General features: G+C 39.8%; 1 protein-coding gene across 1 annotated transcript in view; it reads right to left on the reverse strand.

Moving 5' to 3' along the window:
- DYTN (dystrotelin) overlaps positions 1-20103 on the reverse strand; it is a 68335-nt gene extending 48232 nt beyond the window's left edge. Inside the window, exons 1-7 of the mRNA XM_002799029.4 lie at positions 20044-20103; positions 13575-13649; positions 10394-10595; positions 8904-8989; positions 7925-8025; positions 2932-3003; positions 2514-2677 (exon numbers count right to left, since the gene is read on the reverse strand). Coding sequence (XP_002799075.3) covers positions 2514-2677; positions 2932-3003; positions 7925-8025; positions 8904-8989; positions 10394-10595; positions 13575-13649; positions 20044-20062 — 719 coding nt within the window. The 5' untranslated portion in view covers positions 20063-20103. The remainder of the gene's footprint in view (positions 1-2513; positions 2678-2931; positions 3004-7924; positions 8026-8903; positions 8990-10393; positions 10596-13574; positions 13650-20043) is intronic.
- Between the last annotated feature and the right edge of the window lie 1661 nt (positions 20104-21764).

A 21764-nucleotide genomic window follows, 5' to 3' on the forward strand; every position in this document is an offset into this window, starting at 1 on the left:
TGTGCTCTGCAACTACCTACAGGTGTATGAGAATGGTTATTGTCGGGGTAATGAGATTGGCCCGTTGTTGATGTTTTTACCAATATAGAACCCAGGTTTTCCCCCAATTTCATTTCAACCTTCCATGGCTATCACAGAGCAAAAATGTCACATGTCCTTCTGGAATTTAAATCTTGGATGAGGGCCACTCTATGGTCTTTGCACCTTCTTTTTCTTTAGAAGGCCAAATCTTTGTCCTCTTTCTGCTACCTGCACATCTGCAAGTGCTTCTCCTCTAACATGACTTTCTTCATCTCCCAAAAAACCAAAGCTACTAGTTGAGTTTTTTGAGATCCCAAAACACAAGTTTAAAGCTAAGATTATAATATATCCAGGCAATTTTTAATAGAATCAGAAGTTTAGAGCTAAAGAAGTCTCAGACATAATTTGTTCTACCCTGCTGAATTTTACTAAAACCAAAACAAAACAAAAAACAAAAAACCCAAAACTGAGGTCCATAGAGGTTAAATACCTTGCCCAGGTCTCCCAGCTTTTTGTATATAGGACATTTGTTTATTGCCTTGGGTGTATAAGAGGAAAGATGGTTTACATGGAGGCATTTTAAAGAAATTCTGTTCTCATTCTCAATAGATATTTGAGGTACATCTTGGCCTCTGCCTTTGCCAGTTTTAGGGGCGACTTAAGTAAGTCACTCAAATTCTTTGAGACTCAAATTTTATCATCTATAGAATACAAATAGTATCTGCTTTATGTTACATATAATAATTTTGAAAAATATGTCGATGTAAAAGTTGTGTTTTATATAATTGCAAAGTTAATCTTGTACTTGACCTAGGGCAGGACTGACAGAAACTCCTTAACTAATACTTGCTTATTGGTTAAATGATTATAATATATTCATAACATGGTAAATCATATTCAGATTTCCCCATTGTCCAATATAAATAATTTATTTTTCATTGTAGTATGAAGATTTCCTTGTTCCTGCTTGCTTGGTTTCCAACAGTCCTGTTCATTTATATGTTTTATTGTCTAAAGTTCAGTTTCTTGCAGAATTTTCATGAATGAAGTTTTACTGTGTCCTGCAAATTCTCTGCAAACCCAATTCATTTTCTCAGCAAAATTAAAACCAGATCTCCAGTTTTTTGGTGTACCAAGCAGACCTAGTTTATCTCCATGGGGAGCATATTTCAGTTCTGGGTTAGCTAGGGTCAAGAAGCATGGGAAAGGAAGAGGAACAAAGTGAGCAGGAGCTGAGGCCTGAGGCCTCTTGTCCCCTTCTCCTTCCGGGCACCCTCAGTTTTGCCTTGTATTTAGCTGCCTGATGTCCCAGAGCTCTAGTCTTCCCACATTCCCAGCCCCTGTTCACTCATTGTGAATAATGGCATCTTCCATGCCTGGCCTACACCTGGTGGTTTCTTTCTCTTCTCCCAAGCTTTAATGATAACCAGTTTAACTTCCCTATGGTTTTATTTATGGGAGACCTATAACACTCTTTCTCTAGGATAGGGTTTTGACTGTTCCCCTCAAAGCTATGGAAATATTTGCATCCAGCTCCAAATCTAGCTTTCTAATCTGCTTTTAGCTCCAGGTGGAGAGAAGATCAGGCCTGAGCTGCTCTCATGAATGCTGATCATCTGTGTGAGCATGAGGCTCATTTGCAGTTGTCTGCACAGGGAGGCAGCAGAGCATCATGACTGCAAAGCAGGGACTCTGGATTTAGGCTGCCAGCCTCTGTAGCTTGCTAATCATGTAGGTTATTTAACTTCTTTGCAAATTGGGGATAATAATACAACCCTTTGTATTGGCTTACAACACATTTTAAATGAAATGGCCCATGTGAACTGCTCAGCTTGTCATTTGTCTAACAGTTAACAAAAGTAGTGTTGTTAGGATGATGATGACGATGGATGGCTCAATACTTAAAAGGTTTCTTTGGAACAAAAGACAGGCCAGGTGCAGTGGCTCACACTTGAAACCCAATGCTTTGGGAGGCTGAGGCAGGAGGATCACTTAAGATCAGGAGTCGGAGACCAGCATGGGTAACACAATAAGATCCCATCTCTACAAAAAATAGAAAATTAGCTGGGCATGGTGGCATGTGCCTGTACTCCCAGCTACCCAGGAGGCTGAGCTGCAAGGATGACTTGGGCTTAGGAGTTTGAAGCTGCAGTGAGCTATGATAGTGCCCGTGCACTCCAGCCTGCGTGACAGAGACCCTGTCTCTAAAACAAAACAAAACAAAGACAAAATGTGTTCCCCTTAGAGGAAGAAAAATGTCTATTAGTCACATTATGCATCAGTGGAAGAATTTAATATTTCATCCATTATAGAAGATAAAAGACAATTTATTATCAACCAGGATGCTTCCTGCCAGGAAATCATTGAGCCAAAAAAGGCATGTGAATTTCAGATGTGTAAGGAGGACCCCAAAAAGAATCTGCAGGGATGCAGCTCCAACTGCAGAACCGTATGGAGAATGATAATCCGAGAAATGCTGCTGATGGCTGTACCTGAGTCCCGCGATTGGGAAAGTCCTGCAGATGGTACACCGAGCAGGGTGAGTGACTCTTTCAGCAGCTGATAACCGGTGGCAGGTCGGGAGCCACAGGAGGATGGGAGGCTCAGATTGGACCCAAGACAGGAATTTCTCTTCTTTGATTGCTGGGCTCAACACCTGAAAAACAGTAGCACCCTAAGATGTGTTTTTAGGCATGACTTGATGTTTTCATTTTCTTTTCTGACTCCAATTCTGTCAGCTCTGCTGAAGAAGTTTATCATAGGAAAAGCTGGAGGCAAGACTACCTCCTAAATTCAGTTATCTGAGATGCTGTTTGGAGTAATAATAGGTCTGTAATGTAAATCAGTCAGCAAACTATCCCAATGCCCCATGTCTGTCCCCAACTCCAGGGACATTTGCAAGGCACTCACCCCTTGGAAACAGCTGCGGGTGGCACTTTCCACAGGGCACAGAGCACGACTCTCTCCCACGACAGTTGGGATCTGCAAGAGACAACCTCATCTTAGCTGTTAGAAAGTGGAGAAATATGTCGTCTCCGGGAGCAGCAGGGCTGAGAGCTGGTGCCCACAGCCATGCAGTCACAGGTATTTGGTATCTGAGACCAGGTGAACTGTCTCAATCCAAGAGAACAAAGCAATGCATAGGTTTTGTGCAATGTTTGGGTTAAGACAATGAATAAGCAAGTGGGAAGGAGAGGAGGGAGGAGGGTAAGGGAAAGAAGTCTGCCAATGGGGTGATAAACTGCTTCCTTCTGTTTTATTTTCTCGTTATTCCAAATTATTTTAACCTTTCTTTGCCTTTGTTCACCAATAAATGAAGTTAACAATAATACTGTCTTAAAGTTTAGAGTTTTAAAATATATATACTTTTTTTTTTTTACTTTAAGTTCTGGGATACATGTGCAGAGTGTGCAGGTTTGTGACATAGATATACATGTGCCATGGTGGTTTGCTGCACCTGTCAACCCGTCATCTAGGTTTTAAGCCCTGCATGCGTTAGGTATTTGTCCGAATGCTCTCCCTTCCCTTTGCCCCACCCCTTGACAGGCCCCAGTGTATGATGTTTCCCTCCCTGTCTCCATGTGTTCTAATTGTTCAACTACCACTTATGAGTGAGAACATGCAGTGTTTGGTTTTCTGTTCCTGTGTTAGTTTGCTGAGAATGGTGGTTTCCAGCTTCATCCATGTCCCTGCAAAGGACATGAACTCATTGGTTTTTATGGCTGCATAGTACTCCATGGTGTATATGTGCCACATTTTCTTTATCCAGTCTATCACTGATGGGCATTCGGGTTGGTTCCAAGTCTTTGCTATTGTATATATACATATTTTTAAGACTAGTCAAGTGCAGTAGAGAGAAGCAGGAAAGAGCAGATCAAGAAGTTCAATCTGTAACTGACTGTAAACAATCTACTGAGATAACTCACTACCTTGGAAAAGCCTAGAGTGGCTTTGAGAAAAACCTTTCCAAACACTTTCATATCATATCATTTTAAGAAATGCCCATTTCTGAGGTAGGGTGGCAATCACTACCTATGTTGAAAGCAAGGGATGAAAGGAAAGGAAATCAGTTTGTCAAAGAGACACCTGCACTCCCATGTTCACTGTAGCACTCTTCATAATAGCCACGTTTCTGGAACCATCTCAGTGTCCATTGACAGATGAATGGAATAAAAAATGTGGTCTGTAATATACAGCGGAATAGTACTCAGCCTTAGGAAAGAAGGGAATTGTGTCATTTGCGACAACATGAATGAACCTAGAGGACAATATGCGAAATGAAATAAGCCAGGCACAGAAAGACAAATACTGCATAATCACACATGTGGAATCTAAAGACATTGAATTCATAGAAACAGAAGAATAGTGAATATGCCAGGGGCTGAGGACAGGGATAAATGAGAAGATGTTGATTAAAGGGTAAAAACTTTCAGTTATAAGATGAATAAATTCTGGGGATCTAATTGCAGCATGGCTACTAGTGATAGTACAGTATTGTTTACTTGAAAATTGAGGCCTGGTGCGGTGGCTCATGCCTATAATCCCAGCACTTTGGGAGGTCGAGGTGGGTGGATCACAAACAAGGTCAGGAGTTCGAGACCAGTCTGGCCAATATGGTGAAACCTCGTCTCTACTAAAAATACAAAAAAATTAGCTGGGCGTGGTGGCACATCCTGTAATCCCAGCTACTTGGGAGGCTGAGGCAGGAGAATTGCTTGAATCCGGGAGGCAGAGGTTGCAGTGAGCCGAGATCACACCACTACACTCCAGCCTGGGTGACAGAGTGAGACTCTACCTCAAAAAAAAAAAAAAAAGAAAAAAAAAAAAGAAAATTGATGCAAGAGTAGGTTTGAAGTGTCCTCAAACAACCCACCCCCACAAGATGGTAATGATGGTGGTGACAGATGGGTTAATTAATTTGATTGTGATAATCATTATACAATGTATATCTATCTCAAAACATCATGTTGTACACCTTGAATATATACAGTTTCTGATTATCAATTAAATCGTTTTCAAGAAATAAAGCAAAGAGTAATTGAGATTTGATATTCTGCTGAAGGTCAAAAAAGCAAGTTAGCAGCAGAATTGGGGTCTCACTCCAGGACTCTTACTCTTTCTTGAGGAGTTTCCATGAAGCTTTGTCACAGCCCGACCTTACATATATTTCAACGGCTCAATCTGTGCCACCACACTCAGTGGTTTCCACCTTTCAGCCACAGTCACCATAAGGCGTTCAATTAAGGCACTAAGAACCTTTTGTGACTGCCAAGATGGCCAGGGACTTGGCTCTGACATCATCTATATGCACAGATACATGTACCTGTCACCTCCATTTATTCCCATTTGGTCACGGGTCCTAATTTCACATCTGATGTCTTCTACAGCACAGGCTGTCAGCAGGCATTGCCCGCAAGCTCAGAAGTAATCTCAGAGACCCTCCTGCTGAGTCCATCAACTCGAATAAACGTTCTTCTAATCAGGAAAGTGGCACTCAGAACCTCTTTGCTGACAATTAGCCAGGCAGAAGTCAACAAACATTTGCGTAATAGTGACAAGATGGCTTGCACTTTAAATTGATAATAATCCTGTCGCCAGTTGAATGTAAGTAACTACTCCCTGTGTTATTTAGCCTTTGTCTGAAAGCATAACTCATTACCCATCTTTCGGCTTGGAGTGCTGATGAACTAACCGAAACACTTATTTAGACTGTGTTGCTGATTCAACATTCACCCTCCTCTGATGTCCTTGAGCTCTGGGAAAGGAGTTTTACTTCATTTGTAAAATAAGGTGGGTGGATAACATAGGATGACTCTCACCAGCTCTGTGATTCTAACACAAGTACAAAGAAAATTCACTTCTGTAGTGGGTTTTCAACCTACATTTTTGCCTATAAAGATGTGCATAAAGATTTTGTGGATGAATGGCCCAAGTGGCTAATTTCTTGCAGGTGCTCTAGGAAGAATTAAACCTGGCTAGATGGCACACCGGCATAGGCAGACACTACTTGAAGTGATAATTACGATGCTTAGGGGAGGATTTGAATCATGTGGTGGGGCCTGGAATTTTCTCTGGGAATCCATTTCTGAGTCTGTAATAGCAGTCAATGGGATGATAATTTCTGTGCAACTCTCTCCCTTCCTAAGACCTTTTCAAGAGCATACTAATGCCTGGGGTGTGGGTAGGGGTGGAGTGCTGCGGGAGCTTCTAGTTCAGCAGCTCGTTGACCTCAATTGAGCGTGAGACAAGGGCAGATTTTTAGAGCCTGTTGGACCAAGTAGTCAGGCGAGCACAAAGAATTCTCTAGAAGGAAAATGTCCCTCAGTCCATCCCCTTTCATCACATCCGCTTCTAAGCACCTATCTAGTCTTACCAGTCTGATTGCATAAATCAGGCCACCATCAACTCAAGTCTTGTGATATGGGATGGGTGGAAGTGAGCCTGCAACTTATGATGGCTCCCTGAGAAATGCCTTAGAATCAGCAGAACATTTGGTGATGGGATCTATGTGACTGCTGCAACTACCAGGACAGCTTGGAAGTATCTATGCCTGATATTCTAACCTTACAAATTAAAAAAAAAAAACATTGCTCCATTTAAGAAATAAATATCTTAAATGATGTTTGGAATTTAAGTTAAATATTAATTATTGTGATCATCATGAACACAAAATTTTAATATTAAAACCAAACCAAAGCAAAGATAATTTTGAATAGGTTTTTCCAATCCATACTCCCTGTTCTAGAGATTTTTATTATCTTTCTCCTTATCCCTCCCTGCTCCTATCATGGCTATCCTCAGTTCAGAATCCTTGGTCCCTACCGAGGAAAAAAATGACAGAAAGTTCCTAAGTTGTTACAGTCCAAAACATCCAGTGTGGGGATTTTGTAGGAGCTGGAAGAATGGAGATATCCTTCAAAACAAGGGAAAGGTACAGCAGGACAACAGCACCTACACGCAAGACAATCCAGAGCCTGTTTAATCCTTTTGCAGAAGTTCTTGCTTGGTTACACCAATTTACTTCATTTCAACATTTAAAAAACATCTTTGAGGAGGTTAAATTCCCTTGCCTAGTAAGAATAAAAACCAAATCAAATTTACACATTCCTAAATCACAAGAAATGATGGAAACAATTTTGAGTACTTGACGTGGCACTCCATCTACGCATTCTTTAAGCATTTTTTGGATGTCTTTTAGTATCAGGCACTGTTCAAGGCACTGGAGATATAAAAATGAAGAAGTAGTCCAGTGGGGAAGCATCTACCACAATTTGACAAGTGCTGCAACAAAATTATGCATAGGAAGTCAAAGAAGCTTTGAGTAGGGAGGTGACAAATAATTGAGTGATATTGAAAGACAAGTAGTGTCTGTCAGGTGAAAGGATAGGCAATGGCCTTGTGGGTAGATAGAAATGCAGAAGTCGGGCATGGAGAATTTAGTGCATGTCAGGCACAGGTTTTAATACGTAGGAGTGAAAAAGGTATAGGAGCGTAAGGAAAAATTAAACACTTTGGAATAAGCAAAAGAGACTATTGGATATGTTTTCAGTGGTGATTCTCTGTACCTATAGAGAGATACATCACTGTCTTTGCGAGGCTCTTTTACAACTCTATAGAGAGTAAAGTTAACTTGTAGCAAACTTACAGCAATGCAAATAATTCTTATCTATAGACCCCATTAGCTTTAGCCTCATGAGTATGAGTATAATTCATAACCTTCTACTCATAACCTTATGAGTATAAGTTAAGTTATACTCAAGTAACAGCAATGGCTATGGAGGAGAGAGCTTGCATGGAGATATATATAAAGATAGACTTGACACTGGAGACATCAGATTCTTTAATAATAAGTGTGGCTAGTTAACTGAAACAAATGTGCAGTTCTTAAGTATTAGGGATTTACCTGCTGTAGATCTGTTAGTAGTTTTCTCAAAACCCTTCGCGTCATGCGTGGCCCAGAATCATAACCTCCCCTGCTATTTTCCGCGTAGAGCTGAAAAAGAGCTAGACATGTAGGAGGAAAAATCTTTAAATTGAATACTTGCAATGTATCTTTGAAGAGTACTTGCTTTGAAGTAGCAGTCTCTTTGTGGCTATGAAAGGAAAGAGAAGGGAAAGTTATGTTCTTGATTATTGGCTCACTATTTTGAAGGCCTCCAAAACTGTGTGTGTGTGTGTGTGTGTGTGTGTGTGTGTGTGTGTGTGTTTTGTTTTTGAGACGGAGTTTCAATCCTGTTGCCTAGGTTAGAGTGCAATGGCACGATCTCAGCTCACCGCAACCTCCGCCTCCCGGGTTCAAGTGATTCTCTTGCCTCAGCCTCCAGAGTAGCTGGGATTACAGGCGTGTGCCACCACGCCCGGCTAATTTTTTGTATTTTTAGTAGAGACAGGGTTTCTCCATGTTGGTCAGGCTGGTCTCGAACTCCCAACCTCGGGTGATCGCCTGCCTCGACTTCCCAAAGTGCTGGGATTACAGGCACGAGCCACTGTGCCCAGTCACTATCGATTTTGTAATAGCCATAATTTGATAACTAATGGAAATCCATTCACATTTCAACCTCTTGATCATTCATTGAATCTAGGATGAAGATCATGAGGTTGGTAAACAGAAATGTGAGAATCCTCCCAGGCTTCAAACCAACAATGATTACGGGTGTCTAGGTAATCCCTAAAGAAATAAATATCAAGAACAACTAAGTAATTAGGAAGTGTAAATTTTGAAAAATTCCAAATTCCTCAAATGGTAAATATTTTTCTTCAATAAACACACAAGTCATGCTGAGTACATGCTGAAGAAGAAGGCCTTGTGGTGGGGATACAGAATACCAGGTTGGGGATTTGGGGTTCACTGCACTTTAGGACACCCGTCCTCCGCATGTTACCTCGGTATTTTGTAAGAGGGCTGTCTCCTGAGAGGGTTATTAGGGCAGCGGCCGCAGGCATAAGCTGGAGAAAACCTGTTCCTGTGCTGCACGGTGACAAAACAGAGACAAGAATGGGGGGCCAGGGTTACCTTTGGTGTCATGGATGATAAAAACTATAACTATTAATAGGCATTTTTGACATGGTGCTCTAAGTTCTAGCTTTTTGTGGCCTCTTATCCTATACCTAGAATTTAGCAGAACAGAGCATGGAATTAACGTATTTCGCCAGTCATTTATTTGTTCCTGCGTTCACTCCAAAATATGTATTGGATGCCTCCTCTGTGCTAAGCACCGTACCAGGCACCAGGGATGCAGGGATAAACCCTGTCTTCATGGAGCAGGTAGTATCACTTCCTCAGGCCTCAGTTGCCTGGAAACCAAGCAACAGAGACAAGGAAGGACCAAAAGGCAGGCAAAGGAGCAAATATTTATGCAAAAAAAAAAAAAAAAAAATCTAGTTCACAGGCCCTCACTCAGAGCCTAATCATCCTTGCCCATTTGCTATCTAGTTTACAAACCTACTAAACAATTAATCAAAGGCAGGGGAATTGTTAGAGACACACACAGATAATAGAAATGACAGTCAAAAGCTTAATGTTTAAGGAAGCTGAAATGAAAAAATAACTTGAGAATGTGTATGTATATTGTTTTGGCAGTTAAAAAAATTAAAAAAAAAAAAAAAAGCTAGAAAAGGAAATAACCGTAAGGAATTTGCCCAGTGGTTAAAAAGGTGCTTGCTTCTGGGAGGCAGGCTGATGGGTAATAATGTATTTCTTCTTCTTTACTTTTTTCCTCTATTTTCCAAATGTTTTGAATTCACTATGATTTTTGAAAAGTTTATTCTAAAGGATGAAGTCTACTGAGTCAAGGATACATAAGGTAAACCAAATTGAGGAGGGGGCAGAGGAATTGAAACCTTACACTCACAAAACACACTCACCCCTACCACACACTAGCAGAACTATTGACTTCAGAGTATATGTAATCAGCCCTTTGACATGGTCTACACTGGTTTATAAGTTACTCATCCATGCGCAGTATTTTCATCCTTATTCTAGCTAAATAAAAAATTGATAATAGTTTACAAAGAAATGAGCAAAGAAGCTAGCAGTAACAAGAATCAAGTGTCGCTTCTCACATGTATGTATAGAAGTGTAAACGCTCTAGCAAAAGGTGTGTATGCTTCTCTAGAGTAGGAATGAATTTGTATGAAGGAAAGAATAATGTGGAATTCTCCCCCTCTTGTTGCTATCCATGAGTCATTTATATTCATAAAGCCGATGGGCATTTACTCCTTTGTTCTACTCCTGAGGAATAAATTAGTGAAAAACAAAGAAGGCTTCTTATATACCAAACCTCAAGCAAATATCAGCCAGCACCAAATGGTAAATGACCACTGGCAGCTAAACATTGCCTTTGAGGTCACAGCGCGACGTCCACACCCTTACCTGTTGCACATTGTCGTGAGAAGGCTCAGAGTGAGTTCGGGAGCTCTGGGATGCACCTGCCCTGGGTTTTCCTCCCTGGCCTTCTGAAACAGCTCTTGGAGTGCCTGAGAAAGCTGCTGCACAGAAAGGGAGCGCTTGCGAGCTTCCCAGAAACTTGGACGCAGTAGGACCTGCTGAATCAGGGAGCTGTCAATCAAGTCCACTGTAGGAAGCAAATGAAGAATTGAGCCTTATTTTCTGATGGGAACAAAAGGCTTCAAATGAAGTAAATGTCATTTAGTGTTTTATAATTAAGAACTTTTTATGGTCGTTATTTTCTTTTAAGGGGAATGAAATACGACTACTATTTGGACATATATTCCTTGTGCATAATTCAGGCGTTACTATTCTACCAATTGATTTGATTTTGGAAAAGTGCTAAAAAAAGATTTTAGTAAAGCATAGTTGTAACATTATTACAGTACGGTTTCAAGGATGTTGTTTTATAGAAAGAAGTTAAAAAGGGAAGTGAGAAACGAAAAATACGCTTTCCAAGAAAGTTATGACACTGTGATGAAAAGTTGGGGAAAACATTTTTATACTCTTCATTAAGTGGATTGAATAAATTTACCTTTCCTGTTCAAATATAGTTTTTCTTGTCTGCAGCCCAGCTTCAGAAGCAATATGGTGTGTTAAAAAGCAATTGCCATAGTTAAATAAAAAACAGTGATCTTTATAAAAGAGCAGTTACTCTTCTATAAAAATCTTTAGGCTAAAGAGTCTGAGAATTCCGCAACTCAGTAATATCACTTTTAACAATCTTGGTTCCATCAGTATTATTATCTAGAGAAGGCACTTAATAAAACTAGAGCAGCTTACCAAAAATAATGGTTTATTTCTTACACTGAATATTTTTTAACCACCTTCTCCTAAAATTTTTACAAGGCAATGAATAGAAACAAGAATGTAATAGAGCTAACCCCATAGCTTCTTGCAGAGAGAGGATGACAGATAAAATTAATAAACAGCCACTTGCGCCATCTGAGAGGTGGGGATGTCAACAGCGCCAAGAGCTCCTGGCATTTAAAACGCTTCAGCCTGTGAAACCATAAAACCCTGGGTTTCTCTCTACTTCGTAAATCAACCTCAGATAAGAAATCTAGCAAGTATAATAAAATTTTTTATTTGTTCTCTGATATTGCTTTTAAGGGGAGAGTCTAAGGAACAGAGGAGCAAGTTTCAGAATGTGACTTAAATAAAAACTCGGCTGCAGGTGCTGAAGGCTGTAAACTCTTTTATCATTAAAACCTGTCACCTGAGCCAGGCATTCTGAACACAGGCCGATTTCATCTCCTGCTGAGAGTTCTATATTACACCAAACCAGATAATAGTGGTGTCCATTAATCTCACCACAAGATTTATACAGCGATGTGTTCCAGATCTTCCTATTTGGAGCTCATGTTATGCTTTATCTTGGTGTTTGGGATTTTCTGTTTTTAAATTTTTGTTTGGATATCTTTTTACTAGGTAACATTTTTCAACCACTGATTTTGTGTATTGTTAATATTTCCCATGAGTATTATTTATATTCACTGTTTCTGATGCCAGAGATAACAAAATGTTGAAAACTGTGCATCCTCAAATTACACTGTGGTACATACTCAGGCATTCATGATGGGGACACGTGAACAATTGCTGCTAACTTTCTCTGAGAGAGAAATTCTCCAGGAAAATAGCATAATTGGGGGTAAATTTTTAGCCTTTTATTGGTTCCTGGAATAATAAATAATAGTTATGAGTTTCTTTATCTAGAGCAGTAATCTACATAAAACTTTTAAAACCAAAAATTTCTTCTTCAAAGGAACCTGATACAGAAACATGGTATGAGGCCAGGCACGGTAGCTGATGTCTATAATTCCAGCACTTTGGGAGGCCAACATGGGCAGATCAGTTGAGCTCAGGAGTTCAAGACCAGAGACAGATGACTACTAAAAATACAAAAAATTAGCAGGGTGTGGTAGCGCACTCCTGTGGTCCCAGCTACTTGGGAGGTTGAGGTGGGAGGATGGCTTGAGCCTGGAAGGCAGAGGTTGCAGTGAACTGAGATCTCGCCACTGCACTCCAGCCTGGGTGACAGAGTGAGACCCCCCCAACTTACACACACACACAGATACACACACACAAGGAAACACAGTATAGAAAATAGAGAAGGATGGAGCTGTTTCTGTTGAGGATGTGGTCTCCAGATCTTCCCACCTTGCTTGCAACTCCTCTTCCCACCTGGCTAACTCTTTTGTGCCCCACGCCACATTCACATGTACTTTGTGAAGCCCAATTTGAAAACCACTGCCCTATGTAACGTTTTAGGCAGGAGGAAAAATATTTTAAAATGTCAGCCTTCAGTAGAAATGTCACATATATAACGTAACTTAGGTCTGATATGATAAATTTCAGAAAACATTTTACATGAAGTGATTTTTCTTTCATGCAGTGAGAAATCAATAACTTTAGATAGGCTGAATGCCTGGGATTTTTCATAGCTTGGACCCAGTTTATTTTCCACCTTGGACAATTTTCACAGGATACATGTTTTTACTACATTTTACCTTATTTTGCCTAGATAACAGTATGAGAAAAGAAAAGAAAACCATACATTCAAACAGATATAAATTTAATGCAAAAGGGACAGTTCTCAGGGAATTCTCGAGATAATTTTAAAATTCACGGTCCATGGGTTATTTATTCATTTGTACCTACTTTTGCATGTTCATATACAGATTACAGGTACAACCTGAAAACGCAAATCTTATGTGGTAGATGGAATTTTACATTTTTATGCTTAAATCTAAAAGTACAGATTTGAAACTACCTTTTTTTTGTAATTTTATTTTGTGTCCATATTGGTATCCTGAAAAGGAAACCAAAAACATTTTCTAGAAGAAGCCAAGTGGAGAAAATATTTAAAAAATCCTCATCCACATTCATTTTCTATCGCTCATCAGCAAAACTACACATGGGTTGCAAGCACGCGATGTTTTCCCATCCCTCCACCTTCTCTGTTGCGAATGGGCTGAATGCACAAATCCAGACTTCCGGAATCCAGCAGTCCATGGCATGGGGGAAGTGTTTGTTTTCTCTATGAATTTTACATCACATATCAAGCTCAGATTATTTCAAATATTTCAGGAGAGCCTATACTTACACTGGCACAGAGTTTGCACTGATCGTAATTTGAAGGCTGTTCTGTAAATGGAATTCTCAATACTATTAAGAGCATCTGTAAAGAAAACATAAAATATTATGAATAAAGTACTGTCTCATTATATAAATCCCACATCCTGGAAGGAAATCCTAGAGATCAGATAAGCTTACTTTATTTTGCAGGTGAGGAAATTAAGGTTTAGAGCTCTTTTTTCTTTCTGTAAACAAATAATAATAGACTTACATTATTCTAGGGCTATGGGTGAACCTAGTTTACCTTCTCAGTCCACCAAAAAGTGGGGAATATTCCATCAATCTGTCCACTTTTTATATAAAAAGTCAATGGCCTTTGAAACAAACAGGATAAAAAAACTACATGTAAAATATAAATTCAAGTTTGCAAATAGATTCTAGTTATACGTGGACACATGTATTTATGCATAAATGAAAAAGACCCCAAAGCTATCCATCTACTCATGCATTTAGCCAATATTTATTGAGCCCTTACTATATGGCCCTGGCATGATTCTAGGCCCTTGAAATAGAGCATTCAACTAGACAGATAAAGATGGCCATCTTTGTGGAGCTTAACTTCTAGTACCATCCACCAAACTGTTAACAGTGGACATCTCTGAGTGCTTGAATTGTTAGTGTTCATGGTTATTTTCTCTCTACTCAGTATTACCTAAATTTTCTATAAAAAGTATATGCTATTTTTATAATAAGAAAAGAATTATTAATATACCTTCGTTTGAGAGTTACCGCCACCAATAGCAGTACAACAAGAGCGAGCATTCCTGAGCCCTTCCAGGCACTGAGTGTGTGTTTGCCCATTTCACAGTGTAAAGGAGGGGAGAGAGCTCTGGAGCCAGCTATACTTAGTTCTGTTCCTTCGTTTTTCTTAAAATGAGTTACTTTTGATCTTCAGTTTCTTCATCAGATGAATGGGAATTACAGTACATTCCTCAAAGGGTATTTGCACATTTTAAATAAGAAAATATAGGCAATATACTTCCTAAATTGTTTCTGTTACCTTTCTTAAGGACCCACAATTTTAAATTTTTTCCAATGCTCCAAATTTGATTGTTATTTAATTTAAGAGATAACAACATTACAACAGAGCTTTCTGTTGCTTGACTGAAATGATCAGTCTTCATATCTAGAAAAAATAACTATAGAGATCTCCCTATTTAGTCATATTATCTTTAATGTTATTCAATAAAGCTATATAAGATCATACACATTAATAGCTTAGTTTGTTTTAGGCAGTTAAAATGGCCTGTTCTAACTGATTATTGTGGTATAAACCAGTGGACCTTAAAGTACAGTTCCTGGACCAGCAGCAGCAGCAGCAGCAGCAGCATCGCCTGGGAACTTGGGAGAAAAACAATTTCTAACAAAAATCTAAGAAGTCTCTGACACCAGAATCTAGGGGTGAGAATCTAGGGGACAACCTGAGTCTTAGCAGGCCCTGGGGGTAAATCTGATGCAAACGAAAGTTTGAAAACTACTGGTATACCAGTAAGTTTGAAACTTACTGGTATAAAGGGAATTTATTGCTTCTGCTTTTTATGACTAGTTTGATTATTGAAGGTCTTTGTGACAGCGGTTTCAGTGGAGTCATGGGGGTCAAAATCCAATTGCAGAGGATTGAGCACTGAGTGTAAGGTGAGGAGAAAACATACAACCAGACAACTTTTTCAAGATCTTACAATGTGAAGGGAAGACAAGAGAGCCACAGCTAGAACAACACATCAAATCGAAATTGGTTTTCAAAGGCAGGAGAAATTCCAGAATGTACGTATAGGTCAGGGAGGAGGAGCCAGGAGAGACAGAGTGGGGTTGAGGACTCAGGAAGTAGGGAATCCGGGTAGTATACGACGTAGCAAAGTCCTTCTCAGAGGGCACGTGTTCCCCTAGTCACCCAGCATCCATTTTTCTTTCTCCAGGTGAACCACCTCCCCTAATCTGAGTCCATGAAATTCCAGTAGTGTCAACTGCAACTCTCCCACTTCCACAGGGGCACGTGGCCCAGGTCCAGCCCATCGGTGAGAGCATCATCGCACTCCCTAGAGGTGGGTACACACCAAAGTCAGGCGAGGAATGTTCCAATGAATCTGGGTTCAAGGACTCTTGGTTCCAGTTACCAGGGAAGCAGACTTTTTTTTTTTTTCTGGACTGGAATTTGGAATTGTAGATTGGAGCAGCAATCACTCTCTTGTCAGGTTGTGTAAAAATGTGAAAGTTAGCCTTTAGGAAGTGGGTCTGGTGTTGGCTTACCTGGGCTCCTCGTTCATTTTCCATGTTGCACTGTAGCACAGCTTGCCTTGTTTTCTCATTTTCATTGAGAATGAAATCAACACACAAGGGCGAGCAGAGATGAACTTAGAGATGGAGAAAAATTGCTTCCTGGTGACAGTGTCCCAGCCCAGGAAAGCTAGTCCTTCCTTTGGTTATTTAATTTACTTTCATTTGTTTTAATTAACAAATAAATATTGTATATATTAATCATGCACAGCATGTTTCAAAATATGTATATCTTGTGGAATGGCTACATCAAGCTAATTAACATATATATTATGTCACATATTTATTTTTTGTGGTAAGACTATTTAAAATCTATTCTCTTAGCAATTTTCAACAATATAATACATTGTTATTAACTATAGTCACCATGCTGCACAGTAGATCTCTTGATTGGGTTATTAACTTTATAAGGTAACAGCCTCTTTGAGGTAAGTTTAATGCCACAATCGCTGAAGTATTGCTAACTGCTCCCATCGCTGCAGTAGAGAGAGGGCGGAAAACGCACAGGTGAAGGAATTAGCTTTGGTAAGAAGCCATCTCTCATTCCCTGAAAGGACTTATAAAAGGAGATGATGGGCTGGGGAAATGGCCATGTCTGAGAGCTTCTGTTTTCTTTGTAAAGTTGGGGGCATGTTCACACACTTAAGAGTTAGGAGGAGGTGGTGGGGTAGAAAACTTGAGGAATAGTGAAGATTTGCACGGTTATAGTGAAGGGTGAAAGAGGAAATCAGTCAAAAACTTTGGAAAGAACTGCCAAGCAGCTGTGCATCTCCAGTATTTCCGGTGATAACCAATTCCAATTAGAGTTTACACCCAGAAACGCTCATTCTGAGGCAAGGATTTCACACACAAGCAAGCTCTGAGGCCAAGACTTACTTGTATAATTATGATGCCCAGAGGAAGAAGTCCTGAGGAAAATGAAACTACTTTCAAGTGTAATGTCAGCTGATTAACATAAAACTCAGGCAATAAGGTGTTAGCAGGGTGTGCTGGGGAGTTTTGTGACTGGAAACACAGCCTAGAAATAAACCGAAAGAGAGAGAGAGAGACAGAGAGAGAGAGAGAGACAGACAGACAGGCAAAGAAAGAGAGTAAGACAGAAGACAGACACAGTGGGTCTCCAGCCTTGGAACAGGCCCTGAGCAAAAATGAAACAAGGAACTGCTTGGTGTATTTCTTTGATTCAAACATATGTGGCAAGGTAATTTGTGGTGACATTCATTTTTGTCTTGTTCTTGCAGCAAGGGGAGAATTTAAAGAATGGAAAGGCAATGTTTCTGTGTTCATCCTATATGTCTAAGCTGTTTTCACTCCTCTGGGAGATCTAACAATGTCTCTGTGTTTAAGGGCCACTCTTTTTCTTTTTTTTTTTTTTTTTGAGATGGAGTCTCTCTTTGTCGCCCAGGCTAGAGTGCAGTGGCACGATCTCAGCTTGCTGCAAGCTCCGCCTCCTGGGTTCATGCCATTCTCCTGCCTCAGCCTCCTGAGTAGTTGGGACTACAGGTGTACACTGCCACGCCCGGCTAATTTTTTTTTTTTTTTTTTGTATTTTTAGTAGAGATGGGGTTTCACCGTGTTCGCCAGGATGGTCTCAATCTCCTGACCTCGTGATCTGCCGGCCTCCGCCTCCCAAAGTGCTGGGATTACAGGCATGAGCCACCACATAAGGGCCACTCTTAAAGTCACCTCCACTCAGGCCTTCATATGAAAAGATGGACAGGCCCATGAAAGAATTAATCTGGAATTTTCCTGGAGGTGGAAGAGAGCCTGATGCCTAGACAAGAAGTTGGGAAATGTCTGACTAAGATTGGGTTTAGGAGGTGTCTCCAGGGCTGCCCTTCCTAGCAGACCCCTGAGTGGAGGGATGGCTGCATGGTGTAGCCAGGGAGGCCAGCCACAGGCGTGACGAGGACTTCTGTGTCCAGTCTTGATATGGAGTCCCATGTCTTCAAATGGAATACAAAGCCAAAGGCAGAGAGCATCACAAGTGGTGGTCACAGTGGACTTCAATCAGGGCCTTGACCAAGGTTCAAGGTAGCAGCCTTAGAGCTTTCTGTTTGTCTCCCAGGGATAGTTCCCTCCCAAACTTAACTCAGCCTAAATTTCATATCAAGGTACAGTGACTTGATTTTGATTTAGGAAATGATGTGTCTTGCCCTTGAGTGTTGTGGGGTAAAGTCCTGGCTGTTACACGTAAGATACTGAGTGCCAGGCGCTGTGCGGAGCCACAAAGGGGATTACAGTGCTGAACCAGGCCAGAGCCGTCCCAAAGTAGTGAGAGCATGCCACAGGCGTCTCTCTGAACGTATATTGATCCAACAGTCAGCGTATGATCATGAATTAAAGACCCCTACCTCAGGTGAAGCGGGCTGTGCCTAAACATTGTCGCCCAAACAAGAGAGGTGGTTTAAAATCCCTCTACATGTTTTCCTTTCTTTTTCAAGAGGTGCAAACATATTTAAAAAAAAAAAAAAATTTTTTTTGCTCTAAATCTTTTGTTATTCACCATTTCCTTAGGCTTTAAAAATGCTTAGTTTTCAAATAAGACAACAATGTTAGAGAATGGGAGATGTCAGAAACTCCTCTGTCCTATGTCTGCAGGAAAAAAACAAATTGAGAGTAGGCATAATAGGGTGGAAATAATTTACAACAGTGTAATACCCAACATTTCTTTCCTCTGGAAACTGGCCAGTGTTTATGCCCTGGTTCCTCTCAGATGCACCAAGCAGATACAGAGAATCAGCAGACAAGGGGCTCTGCAAGTTCCCAGATGCTGCTCTCGGTGGAGGAGCGACTCTGTAGCTGCTCTACCATCTGGCCATCACTCTCCTGTCAAGTTATGCTTTGCAGCATCATCTGATGAAGTTATGCAGCATAACACAGCAAGCTGTGATACAGTGCAACATGGAAAATGAATGAGGAGGCCAGGTAAGCCAACACCAGACCCACTTCCTAAAGGCTAACTTACATTTTTTTTTGATAATGCAAAAAGCAAAAACAAAAAAAACAAACTAAAGAAAGGAAGAAATTACCAAATGTATCATGCCCAAAGCTATGAACAAAGTAGTTTTAGATGCTTAAAGAAATAGTAACACAAGCTACATTTCTTGTTCATGGAAGCAATATGATTGGAAAATATCTTTTGACCGGGATTCTTGTTTTTGCTTATCTCCATCAGTATATTTATTTTCCACAGATACTAAGGTGGATGTAATACAATTCTTTCAAATGTCCATCATCTACTTTGATGATCCAAAATACATGCTTTAGACCAGTGGTCCTCAGAGTGTGGTCCCAAGTCAGCAGCATCAGGTCATCTGGGAAACTGTTAGAAATGCACATTCCTGGACTCTTCCCCAGACTCACAGAATCACAAACTTTGCAGCATATTAACAAACCTTTCAGGTGATTCTGATGCATGCTAACTTTGAGACACACTGCCTTAGAAAAAGAAAATTGAGAGTTGAATGGATTACCTATTGCTTTGTGTAAAGCGTATTAATATGAGAGCCCAAATTTGGAAAACCCAAAGGTATTGGAATTATTTATAATGTTGTTTTAGATAAACAACTAGGGATCATACAGAATTTCATATAAAACAAGTAAGATAACAATGTAGATTTTGGTTAGGGGAGTAAGGCTGCAAATAGATCTAGCAATAGAAATGCCACAGATCAGTTCTTGGCGTTCAGCGAAGTTAGAAGAAAGGGGAACTAGTTTCTCCATATCCACTTATAAAATTTTCATATAGTGACAACCGTGAGGCCTTTCTCCCAACTTGAACCACACAGTACTGTGAACTTACCCATGACATTAAAATATATATGATAAGTTCATTTTAATAGTAAACTATGAATATACATAAAACTAAGGCAATAGTTTGTGTGTATTTGAACAGCAATTCAAATGTAATTATGTTGACATCAAGTCTTTTGTTAGATTATTTTTGGTGCTTTCGAGACAATAGACCAAATATTCTTCAGTACATGGTGGATTTCTGTTTAGAAGAAAGAGAAAACCACTTTAATCAAATAACAGTTTCTTTTCAGCCAGAAATTTGCCAAATGTTTACTCTTCTTCAAATCAGAGGTCTGAAAATATAACATCTGTGCCTAATTTTTCTGTTTACAAACTATGCCCATAAACTTGACAATAATACTCACCTTGTTTATCTGGATCCATTTCACAAATTTCCTGGAATGACAGATGGCAGGTGGGTCCCTGTAACTAGAAATGAACCAGTATTTTAAGCAGAAAGTTTTGCAGCAGAGGAATGAGGCCAGGGGAACAAAAAGGCAACTAAACAAATCATTTTACCTGTGGAAAGTGACTGCAAGGTGTTCAAGGAGACTGAAATATCTTGGGAGGAAAAAACAAGGAGAAACATAGAAGTAGAGGCTCTCGATACTGGCCACGCTTCTCAGAAAACTGAGAACAGCTCCTGAAACTAATACCATGATGACTTAGAGCCTTTGAGGCATTATAATTTTAAGAGTGGACTGTATTCTTACTTTAAGATGATATCAATTTACTTGAACTTTAAGAACAAAATTTGAAACTCTCAATTCTTAAATTTCTAATAACACTATGCTAAATAATTCTACATATTAAATTTCTAACAAAAGCTATCAATTTGTCACATATATGCATATATACATACATTATGTATATGTATACATAGGATTCTGTTAATAATTTTTAAAAGAGTGGTCAATTAGCTACCTTTGTTAATTGTTTCATGTTGCAACTATTGTTCAAACAACACACACACGAAAGATTTGTGGAAAATGTGTATTTTGAAAAAACTAGGCAAGGATTTCAAAATTTTTTTTGTACCAAAATAAACTCACACTATCATGTTGAAGCATGTCTGAACAGGATTTAGTCTGAAGCACTAAGAAGGATAAGGTTACCAGTTTGAAAGTAGCTCGTAGAGCAACATGAATTCTAAAATGGAAGCAAGAACAAACGTCAAATTTATGGTGAAGCTTGGGTGGTAAAATAGTGAAATAATTGATGCTTTACAAAAAGTTTATGGGGACAATGCCGTATGGGGACAATGCCCCAAATAAATCAGTAGTTTACACCATGGAATACTATGCAGCCATATAAAGGAACAAGATCATGTCCTTTGCAGGGACATGGGTGGAGCTGGAAGCCATTATCCTCAGCATACTAATACAGGAACAGAAAACCAAAGACTGCATGTTTTCACTTATAAGTGGGAGCTGAACAATGAGAACACATGGACACAGGGAGGGGAATAACACACACTGGGGCCTGTTGGAGGTACAGGAAGAGGGAGAGCATCAGGATAAATAGCTAATGCATATAGGGCTTAATACCCAAGTGTTGGGCCGATAGGTGCAGCAAATCACCATGGCACACATTTACCTGTGTACCAAACCTGCACACCCTACACATGTATCCCAGTACTTAAAATAAAATTAAATTAAAAAAAAAAGAAAAGACAAAAGAAATCAGTAGTTCACCGAGAGATAACTCATTTTGAGAAGGGATGAGATGATGTGGAAGATGAAACCCACAGCAGCAGACCATCCACATCAATTTGCAAGAAAAGAATGAAGTTTTTCTTTAAAGAAAAGTGAATGCTGTAATTTAAGAGGACAAACAACAGAAGAAACAATAGCCAACTCCATAGATAGCTTAACTGATTGAGCTTACACAATTCTAACTGAAAAATTGAAGTTGCGCTAGCTTTCTACTAGAAGGGTGCCAAAACCATTGCACATAGATCAGCTGCAGACAAAAGCAGAGTCAGTGGAAATTTTAAACATGTGGGACCAAGATTCTGGAGGCTTTCTTTGAAGAATTGTAACAAGAGATGAAACATGGCTTTGCCAGTATAATCCTGAAGACATAG

This window comes from Macaca mulatta, chromosome 12 (genome assembly GCF_049350105.2).
Source record: "Macaca mulatta isolate MMU2019108-1 chromosome 12, T2T-MMU8v2.0, whole genome shotgun sequence".
Taxonomy (NCBI): domain Eukaryota; kingdom Metazoa; phylum Chordata; class Mammalia; order Primates; family Cercopithecidae; genus Macaca; species Macaca mulatta.